The sequence below is a fragment of the Marmota marmota genome, unplaced genomic scaffold, assembly GCF_001458135.2.
Source record: "Marmota marmota marmota unplaced genomic scaffold, marMar, whole genome shotgun sequence".
Lineage (NCBI taxonomy): Eukaryota > Metazoa > Chordata > Mammalia > Rodentia > Sciuridae > Marmota > Marmota marmota.
The window spans coordinates 16598765-16610356 of NW_025999941.1; the positions used below are offsets into that span (position 1 = coordinate 16598765).

The 11592-nt window shown below is 40.8% G+C and overlaps 1 protein-coding gene across 1 annotated transcript in view; it reads right to left on the minus strand.

The window, feature by feature from the left end:
* LOC107149713 (cadherin-related family member 3) overlaps positions 1–11592 on the minus strand; it is a 72397-nt gene that overhangs the window by 19397 nt on the left and 41408 nt on the right. Inside the window, exons 6-9 of the mRNA XM_048801019.1 lie at positions 9917–10261; positions 8123–8285; positions 5681–5783; positions 1349–1447 (exon numbers count right to left, since the gene is read on the minus strand). Of these exons, the coding sequence (XP_048656976.1) occupies positions 1349–1447; positions 5681–5783; positions 8123–8285; positions 9917–10261 (710 nt within the window). The remainder of the gene's footprint in view (positions 1–1348; positions 1448–5680; positions 5784–8122; positions 8286–9916; positions 10262–11592) is intronic.

An 11592-nucleotide genomic window follows, 5' to 3' on the forward strand; every position in this document is an offset into this window, starting at 1 on the left:
AGGTCCCCAATGCTAATAAATTCAGTGTGAGAAAAGACTCCCACCTTAATGAATTTTTAAAATGTCTTCAAGATCTATAGGCTAAATGTTTGATATTCTGAGTACAGTCTGTGTTCAAGGTGGTTTTAAATTTGCAATTTACTCCTCAGAGCAAATCACCACTAAGTTCTGATGATCCTCTGATAAATACCTCCTTGGAAAATCAACACTATGCTAATTTCATTCAGTTTATGTACACTAGAGGGAAAGGTAGAGAAATTTCTTGGGGGTGGGGGGTGCAGGGGTACTGGGGATGAACTCAGGGGCACTTGACCACTGAGCCACCTCCCCAGCCCTATTTTGTATTTTATTTAGAGACAGAGTCTCACTGAGTTGCTTAGGGCCTCGCTAAGTTGCTGAGGCTGGCTTTGAACTCATGATCCTCCTGCTCAGCCTCCCTAGTAGCTGGGATTACAGGTGTGCACCACCATACCTGGCAAGAAATTATTTTTCAGCAAGAAAAATATTTTAGCACATTGTACATCATAGATACTCCATTCAGTAAATGTTACCGGTATTATTGTTATTGGCAATGATAACATGGCTATTTTAGTATGTTTCCTGTAGTTAGCATACATTCAATTATGAGTCCTCAGCTCCTTGAGATAATTATTGTAATCTTCATCTTACAGAGAATTCTCAAAGGTTATGTGACTTGTCAAAGGTCATTTAACTAGCGGTAGCAGGGACAGATTTGAGTTCAATCCTATTGGACTCCAGTGTGATTTGATTCCAGTACACAACTAGTTCCATCCTTGAAGTACTGAAATCAAGCCTGGAGGATGCACCCTCCAGAGGTGCTGAGGATACATTCCTCTCTTAGATGTCAGAAAGTGTAGATGTCACTTCTGCTGCCCTTTCCAAATCTAATGCTCCCTGGTCTATGCTAACAAATATGTCCTCATTCATATCTAATTTACAACTGAGATAGATCCCTAACCATGATCTTGACTCCAGACCTAAAGTTTTGAGCTCAACTGTCAGAAGACTTTTAAATTGCATCAGAAATGACTGCATTGCCCCTACTTCTTTAGACCTGGCCCTAGTTTTGAGGCAAAAGAGAAGTGGAGTGAAATAAACTTAATACTGTAGGTTTATCCCTTGCAAAAATCCTAGATCTGATCTCAAGGGAGTCTTTGGGGGAATCATCAGGATGATACATTGAAAATTCACTTGCTCTCTGAAGATGCTCCCTCATCTGCTTGCATTCTGGAGATTTCCATGGTCTGATTCTATCAATCATTCCCTTGAGATCTGATGGTGTTTCCTTGTGGATGCTTGTACATGATAGAAGCAAGGGAACTCTTACCTCCTGATGTTTCCAGAACAGAGAATGAATAGTGTGCAGCTTCAAACACGGGGCTGAAGTCATTGGCAGGAGTGATCTCCACGATGATTGTTACAGTGACTGTGAAATCAAACAGTGACCAGATAAATGCTTTGTTGTGGATAATGTCATCGCCGTTTTATTCTACAAACCAGCAAAACAGGCCCCAAGATGCAGGATTAGCAGAGGATTCTGAAACTACAACAGGATTCTCTTTGCTTACAAATGATCCCTGTTCCCAGACTGTGCTCTCTAGAGAATTCTAGTGCTAGCCAAAGCAATTTTGTCAAAGACATATAATGCACTGCATTTCATATTCTATTTTATATAATAGATATGTGTGTATCCATATATATCATATACAAGTGCATAATTATATTTTATATATATATAAATTTTGGGGGGTACCAGGGATTGAACCCAGTGGCACTCTACTACGGAGCCACATCCCCATCTCTTTATTTTTTTCTTTGTTTTTAGTTTATTTTCTAACTTATACATTAAAAATACACTTATTTTTACATATTAATGGAGTAGTATGTGCTTTATTTATTTATTTTAATTTGTTATATATGACAGCAGAATGCATTTCAATTTCAGAATGCATAGTACACATATATGTACTTGGGGTAATGATGTCCATCTCATTCCATCGTCTTTCCCACCCCCACTCCTTCCCTCCCCCTCCTTCCCCTTTGCCCTATCTAAAGTTCCTCCATTCCTCCCATGTTCCCCGCCCCACATCCACATTATGGATCAGCATCCACTTACCAGAGAAAACATTCGGCACTTGGTTTTTTGGGATTGGCTTACTTCACTCAGCATAATATTCTCCAACTCCATCCATTTACTGGCAAATGCCGTGGTTTTTAATGCTGAGTAATATTCCACTGTGTATATATACCACATTTTCTTTATTCTATTCATCTACTGAAAGGCATCTAGATTGGTTCCACAATTTATCTATTGTGAATTGTCCAGCTCTGTATTTTTTTGTATTGAGACAGTTGCTTTGGACCTAATGAAATTGCTAAGGCTGGCTTTGAACTTGCAATCCTCTGCCTCAGCCTCCCAAGCAGCTGACTTTACAGGCATGCACCACCCTGCCCAGCTAGGGGAAATTTTTTAATAAAAGTAAGAAAATAATTAACATTTACCATGCAAGGTCACTGACTTGATATTGGGATTATTGTCTTAGTATCACAGGTAAGAAACTCAGATTAACAAAATTAAGTCTGTAGCCAGTGGCCACAAAGCTAATAAGCAAATGAGTGGTTATTAGAACAAGATGTGTCTACCAATATCTCCCAAAATATCTTCTCTGAGATGTTAATGTTTCAAATACAAAAATCTTAAATTGAATAAAAAGATTTCTTTATGGCAAGACTTTTTAAAAGTTCCAATACACCCTTATAAATTTTGAATCCCCAGGTATACATAGCTCCACAAACTCTTTGACCATGGACTTCTCTCTTAGTAGTTTATCTTGTAGTATTTATGTTTTGAAAAATACTTATATACATCTTCTCCTGAAAGTCCATGTCATATATGACAAACAGAAAATATAGTCTGGCACCCATACAACTTTTGCATCAGGAAATAAAGAATGCCCACAGATTCCCTGTTGCAAAAGTTCTATGGATCCCAGATTAAATTTTGGTATATCCCAGATACTTTGGTACATCTTATTACATGCTTTTTTTCAAGGGATAGAAGCTACAGCTTTCATCACGATCTCAAAGATGTCCATGACTCCCAAGAAAGCTCAGAGTGTTGTTCTATAAATAACATAATTACAGGTGATTTAGGTCAAAGTCTATATATTTCCTTCAATAAATTCAATTTCCATGTTGCAAGAGCAGGTACCATTTACAGATCTGCTATCCTATGATTTTCCTGCAACCATAAAGACTCAACATTGTGCTAATTAGATGGCCCATAAAAACAGACTGAAGCACGTGTGTGGTGTTCCAAGCTCCCTTTATGAGCAGCTGCTGTGAATGTTTTGGGGTGTGAGGACCAGAGGGGATATGGATCTATTACTGGGAGAGATTTTATCTTCCTTTTCCAGATTGTGAAAAGGCTCAAATCTGGTGAGAGTGGCAAATTCTTTTTAGTTAGTTTGACCATAAGAATGAGTAGTAGCAAAGTACTCTGGCCCAGACCGAGATGAATGAAGGCAAGATGGGTGGGAATAGGAAAGACAGTAGAATGAACTGAACGGAACTTTCCTACGTCCATGTGAGAACACAACACAGGGAAACTCCACAGCACCTACAATCACAAGAATGGGATCCTAATCAGAATATGTTATCCTCTGGGTATGCATGATATGTGAAAAGGTACTCTACTGACATGGATATCTAAAAAGAACAAAGAAACAGGGGCTGGGGTTGGGCTCAGTGGTAGAGCGCTCACCTAGCATGCACGAGGCACTGGGTTCGATCCTCAGCACCACATAAATGTAAAATAAGGATATTGCATCCACTAAAACTCAAGAATAAATTTTTTTAAAAAAAGAACAAACAAAAAAAGAATGAGTAGCTACAAGAAAAAGCATCCATCCTGTAAGGGCAGTTGGGCTACGTAATAAACTGTGGCTTAAGACTCTACTGTGGGGATCAGAGTGTCCACGTGAGAAAACCTCTGGGCACGCTGTCATGCTTAGGTCCCTGACTGCTGCACGTCGCTTCTCCATAGCTGGGTGATTTAGGCCTACGAATCACCTTTTCAAACTCAACTCCACTAAAATACTCTATCAGTGAGTCAAGATGGATTGAAAGGGTCCTAGGTGTGTCAACGGACACTCAGCATTAAGTGCCCTTGGGTTGCAAACATATAGATGCACTCCACACTTCTAGGTCCATGAAAGACACAGCACTCTTTCCTTCTCAAGCCAACAATCCAGGCAACCACCACCAATGACTCAAAGTTGTCACAAGACAGGACACCCAAGTAAATGCCCCCCCACAATCTAGGCTCTCCCTACCAAGCATTGACAATCTACTGTTAAACCTACACTTGCCACCAAAATATCCACCTCTTGGACATCCTTAATGCCAACCACCTGATGGATTGCTTGCTACCACACCAGGTACAAGGACAAGGCATCCTTCACATTAATGAAACATGTAACCGAAAATTTTGAGAATCTCTATTTTCATAAATAACTCTGTAGCCAATAAATTCAATCCTAGACTGGTAATATGTAGTGAACATGTAAATGGCCCTTTGAGGGGCATTTGATGTGTGTGCTCATGAGTTCAACAATAAGCAAAGAGAAGCAGGTGAGAGGCAGTGGACTGGACTCCCTCGTTCGCTAAGTACTCCTCTCTAAATACTAAGTACTCCACTCGCTAAGTACTCCACAGCGCGCAATTAAAATATGTATTAAACACTGGTTTGCAATTTGCAAATGATGACTATTAAATCCTCCAAAATGCCAGCCAAGGGTTTTATAGTCATAGAGTCTAGGTGAACTTAGTCTCACTACACCAAAGATCCATCCCACCCCAGGCTGGCCCAAAATGGTGGTGTAGTCACAAGAAAACTAAATGGCAGAGAGAGATAACCACAGGGTACTTTCATGTAGGGGATGAGCTGTGGGACTTGGCATGTGACTCATGACTAATGGCTCTACCTGGATCATCTAAAATAATTCCAATAAGATATTGTTTGAAATATTCTAATCATCTATATATTTTGATTATGTTTTTTGATGGTTGGGTTTTTTTGTTTTGTTTTGTTTTGCTATTTTTTGGGGGGGGGGGGGTACTGGGGATTGAACTGAGGGGTACTTGACCACTGAGCCACATCCCCAGCCCTTTTTTATATTTTATTTAGAAACAGGGTCTCACTGAGTTGCTTAGTGCCTCACTAAGTTGCTGAGGCTGGCTTTGAACTCACGATCCTCCCATCTCAGCCTCCCGAGCCACTGGTATTACAGGCGAGCACCACTATTTGTTGACTTATACCTGACTCTTTCTAATTAAGAGGTGATTGGCAATAATACACATGAAGTCATTCAAGCTTTAAGCATCAGTTGGGTTTGTCCACCCACTGCCCCTTCTAGCTTCAAGGGTCTATAGCCAGAGCTTTATTTAAGAACTGTGTATCCTTTAAGTGCTGCTAAAGGGTAAAAAAAAAAAAACCTCCCAGATCTAATGCAAACTTCCAACAGAAGTCTAATTCTCCCCTTCCTCTTTTGCCTAACAAAAGTATCCCAAATATGACAAATCTTTACATTTCAAAATCTAAAGTGAAGAGGCTAAAGAATAGGAACTTATTGCTCTTTGAAAAGTTTATCAAGATTACCTGTATGGGACGGACGCAGGTCATCAAATACTGAAATCATCATCTCATAGATATGTCCTGCGGCAACCACCTCTGGGTTCTCATAATCCAAATCTTGGGCAACCTTAGAGAACAACATTATTTCAGCTAAAAAGACCAATTTTTTAATGCACTTGTTCTAAGTAATAAACCACTCTAAAAAAGTCAAGTGTATGGTTATTTTCATTTCCTAGGGATGACACTCAAGACTGGCCGAGGCTGACACAGAAAAGTCAACGTTTTTGGTGGAACAAAGGGACATCTTGGATTTTCATCCAGAGAAGCTGACTTTTGAGAAAACATCCTGACAGAGTAAAACAAAAAACAAACAAAAAAAATTCAGGATCATATCTGGTCTTCATTTTACCTTAGGAAAAAATGTTTAAGAGGAAAAAATATTTTGAACAGGCTTTGGAAGTAATATAATATTATGAAAACATAATTTATTTCTATTAATGGTAAACTTCATTGTATTTCAAAAATATTTATTGGGTACTAATTAGATGCCAGTTACAATCAGAAGTACTAGGGATATAGAAGTAAATAAGATGAGCCAGGAGTGGTGGCACACGTGGCTTGGGAGGCTGAGGCAGGAGGATTGTGAGTTCAAAGCCAGACTCAGCAAAAGCAAGGCACAAAACAACTCAGTGAGACCCTGTCTCTAAATAAAATACAGAATAGGTCTGGGGATGTGTCTCAGTTGTCATGTGCCCCTGAGTTCAATCCCCAGTATCAAAAAAAAAAAAATAGTTAATATACTCAGCCATAAAGAATAATGAAATTATGTCATTTGCCTGTAAATGGATGGAGCTGGAAACTATAATTCTAAGTGAAATAAACCAGTCCCAAAAATCTAAAGGTCAAATGTTCTCTAGCATACAGATGCTAACCCACAATGTGGGGAGAGGGATGGAGAATGGAAGGTCACCAGATTAGACAAAGGGGAATGAAAGGAAGGGATGGGGGATGGGAATAGAAGAAACAGTGGAATGAATGGGACAGAACTTTCCTAGGCTCATATATGAACACACGACCAGGGAAACTCCACATCATGTCCAACCACAAGAATGGGAAGTTAGACTCCATGTACATATGATATGTCAAAATGCACTCTACTGCCACATATAACTAAAAAAAAAAAACAAATAAAAAAATTTAAAATAAGTAAATAAATATGAACCCCTTATAAATGTACATATCTTGCCCTCTAATAAGAGCAACAACCAAACAGACAGTTACAACAAAGTCTATTAAGAGATGTACAACCTATCATGTGAATCCTTAGCAGAGAGAACTAAGCCAGTTAAGGTGGTAAATGAAAGCTCTTAGGAATAAGTGACATTTAATACCTAAAGATAATTATTCAAACATAGAGTTTAATTAGAGATAAGTGATGAATGGAGGTAGTTATTCAGATACAAAGGAAATATATGTAAAGGCCCAAATCTTGCCTGTAATCCCAGCAGCCCTGGAGGCTGAGACAGGAGGATCCTGAGTTCAAAGCCAGCCTCAGCAAAAGCGAGGTGCTAAGCAACTCAGCAAGACCCTGTCTCTAAATAAAATACAAAATAGGGCTGGGGATGTGGCTCAGTGGTAAAGTGCCCCTGAGTTCAATCCCTGGTACCACCCACCCCCAAAAAAATCATATTTACAAAACTTCCATCTTCATTCAAAGTTAATTATTTTTAAAAAATAAAGAACTCAAGAATCCTCTTGGTTCCGGCCTAAACTTCCAAAATACATAATATATGGAAACACTCAGCTTGTACCTTGTGGACTTCATCAAGAAAATGTGGGATGAGAGCCAAAGAAAGAAAAAAGTCATCAATGACTTTCTCAGCTATATTTTCTGGCTAAGGGCAGGAAAGGAGGTTGATGATATTTGGGATAAGGAACCAAACTGGCACTTCGAAATAAAGACCTCTGGAATTTTGAAGTTAGCAAAGGGATTTCTTCTAGGGATTTCTTCTAATCTTCTAAGGCAGAATGACATGCTGAGAAATTTAAAAAAAAAAAAAAAAAAAACATGTTCATACTCTGTCAATGGAAAGTTTAGAATCTCCAGAGGGTAGATAGAGGAGGGACCCATCAACCACTCCCAAAGCCAGAAGAATAAGCCTTCACCACGCATGGAGTCACACAGAATTCTCTCTAAGGAAATCAGGGTGTTTTTTCAGCTTCTGATTTCCCCAGCTAAATAGGAAGTAAATTATTTTGTGCTCATTATAAACAAAGAGAAAATGAGGGCAGACAAGCAGCAAGATAACGAAGGATTCATCCAAATGCCTTCCAGCAAGACAGCAAAGGAGTTGAGAATTCCCCTCTGCGGTCTCAGCTCCTCTTCCAACTCCATTCCAACTGTGACCAAGAAAGCCTCTCATCTCCTTGGGAAAGCTCCCTGGAGCTACAGTAGCTGGAACTTACCCGGATAGAATGTTCAGCCTTTGGCACTTGCTCAAAGAGTTGTCCAGAACCGACTGGGCCTGCACTTGGAGCGTAATGGATTGCATTAGGAGGCTCATCGAGGTCATGACACGAGAGTTTTGCAACCACGGTGTCTTTCGCAATCACCTCCTGGCCTGTGTACCTGTTTTATTGTTTAGGAAGAAAAAATCATTTTAGATGGACATTCTTCAGAAAGGTAATGCTTTCCCATATCTGTTAGTATGGGGGGGAATGCCTTGGTGCAGATGTCCCCCTTTATCCTGGAGCAGACAGAGCAGTGACTTTGGTGAGACTTCCTGCTTTGGGGAGACTGTTCCTTTCTTCACCCCAGTGGGCCCTTGCTTGGGATGGGCAGTTCATCGAGGCTTGCACGGGGATCTCGCTTCCCCAAAAGCTTCCTCTCTCTAAATTCTAGTCATCCTTTGACAATCTTCCCTGTTCCCTGATTACCCACAAGCCTTTCCTCTTGACAACTAAAACACAGCACCCAGGACTCAGTTGTCTTGTTCCGTGTGTGTGTGTGTGTGTTTGTTACTGTTGTTTTCTTATGTATGATTATATTCTACCTGACTAGGTAGAACATCCTTACAGCAAATGATCGTGACAAATACTCATCCCGTCACCTCCAGTGCTCTGGGTAGGTGTTTAATTAGTCAACTATGACCCTCCTGGAGGAAGGAGAAGGAGATGAAGAGAAGAAGAAAAGATTTCATTTTTGAGTGTGCCTAGTCTTGTACTAAACAAATTCCAAGCACAGATCAAATTTGATCCTTAAACAATGCCATGAAGTAGGTGTGATCATCCCTATTGATAAGTTAGAATACTTGGGGCCCCCATGGGACCCCAAAAGGTAGGCTAAATTTTTTTATTTTTTATTTTTTCAGAAATACAGGGGATTGGGCTGGGGATGTGGCTCAAGTGGTAGCGCACTCGCCTGGCATGTGCATGGCGCTGGGTTCGATCCTCAGCACCACATACAAATAAAGATGTTGTGTCTGCCGAAAACTAAAAAATAAATATTAAAAAATTCTCTCTCTCTCTCTCAAAAAAAAAAAAAAAGAAAAGAAAGAAATACTGGGGATTAAACCAAGTGGTGCCCTACCACTCACTGTATATGTCTCCAGCCCTTTTTATTTTTTTATTTTGAGATAGGATCTCACTAACTTGCTGAGACTGGCCTCAAACTTGTGATCCTCCTGCCTCAGCCTCCCAAGTTGCTGGGATTACAGGCATGCCCCTGATAGAGTAAGTTATGTCATTTTAAAAAGAAAAACTGTCCCAGTGGTTCAGGAGGCTGAGGCGGGAAGATCACGAGTTCAAAGCCAGCCTCATCAACAGTGAGGCAGTAAGCAACTCAGTGAGACTTTGTCTCTCTATAAAAAAATAATGTATATATTCAAAAAAGGCTTGGAATGTGGCTCAGTGGCTGAATATCCTGAGTTTAATCACCAGTTTAAAAAAAAAAAAACTGGAGATTAAGGACTTAGGTAAATTATCAAGATCACACAGTTAATAGCCATAGTACCAGAATTCCAAGCTCAGGGCTATGACTCTAAATCTCTAGCCTGTATCATTTGCTAACTGTCAGATTTTGGAAACCCAGCTTTCAGTCATAAACAGATCAACAGGTCATTTTTTGAGGACCATGACATAATGCTAGACAAGAGTCAACTTCATGAAAAACCACGTCCAGGTAGGCCAATAAACACAGCACTGCCTTAAACCACTCTGAATTCTTGCCCCTGTCCATCCCCCAACCCCATCTTAGCCCACCTAATCAGATATCGATCACAGAAAGGTGCGTTGTCATTAATGCCACGAATATAGGTCGTCACTGGAATTGCTGCACATCTCTGGTCACCATCACAAGCCTTAATGGAGAAGGACTGAACTCTTGCAAAACCAGCTGTCTCCACATCCAGACGGGTGGCAGTAACCACAGTCCCACGTTCTGTAACGACACAGCACATCTTGCTCCAACTGGCCCAGGATATCATTTTCAAAATTACTTTATTACATATGTAGCTATGGAGAAGATAAAGTGCAGATTCTGCCCCATTCGTTAGAACTAAGAGCTGATTCGAAGCGCAGGCACGGTGTTTAATTATTGATGCCAAAATGTACGGTTCGTATTAGTTCACTTGTAGCAAAAACAAAACTGGTTTTGGCTTCAGGGAACAGAGAAGAGTCTCTGGAAGAAGAGCCCCTTATTTTAGGATGTGAAGCATGTGTAGGATCAAGAAATGGTAGCGAACAGGAGGAGATTATTGCTGGAGGAGAGAACATCGTAAATGGATAAAAGTACTGGATTAGGACTCCTTAAACTCCTATGGACAGGTCTTGAAAAACTAGGGACAAGGCAGCAGTCTAGTTGTTAGCTTGTAGAGTAATGGACACTCAGTCACAAGGATCAGGATGAGGATGGAGAAATAGACAAGGACCAGAGGAAGCAGTATCTCCATGGTGAGACAGGATGTCCCGATTGCCACCCAAGGGCAAAGGGAACATCCACAGGGAAGGAAAATAACTCAATTTGACTTCTAGGAAAAAAAATCATTCTAGCTCTTCTATGGAGATTCCTGCAGGCGTTCAAAGTGAGAACAGAAACCCAGTTAAGAGGATCTGCACAGAAATGCTGGTGAGAGGGGATGGTGGCTCTCGGTTGGGGCTCTACCAAAAGCAGAATCTGAGATGAGGATTGGAGTGCAGGTCCTTCATTTGGGAGGTGACCTAGGGCAACGCGGCATGGGGGAAGTGACACAGGGAAGACAAACTCCCACTAAAATGTGCATTATTAAGCAAATTACCACTGTAAGCAAATAGAACTTAATATCACTGGGGACCTCTGGGAGCCAGTGCAGAACACACAGTCGAAATTGGATCGTGCCAGGGCAAAGAGCTGGAATGTTTATACGCCCATCCCATTCGTTGGCTGGGAGCTCCCAAGGGGTAGAATTTCTCCATTATTTTCAACCTGCTGTGGGAGGGACTGGGGAGAGCAGCTGTCAGAACCCAAATAATCCCTCAAGCAAAGAAATCTAGATATTGGCAATTGGAAGCCAGGCTTGCTGTTCTAAAATGTTACAACCTAAGGAGATATGAATGGGACGATGACATCATCTGCCACAGTGGCAAAGCCAGCCTCCTGCCCTAGAAGCACCCAGAGATACTTTACAATCTGACCCGCCCCCCAGGGCTCAGCCACTGCTGATTGGATGAGACGCAAGTGACGCTACTCTAGGAAGTCCAATCAGATTCTCCCTCGCACACATACACACATTGACCTTGGAGCAGAGAGAACTGATTGGATGACACGTGAGTGACCAGGTGTAGGAAGTCCAATCAGAGTCTTCCTAAAAAAAAAAAAAAAAAAAAAAAAAAAAAAAAAAAAACCGAAAAAAAAGTTGACCTGGAAGCCGGGGAAAACTGGAAATTAGATCTCAGAAAAG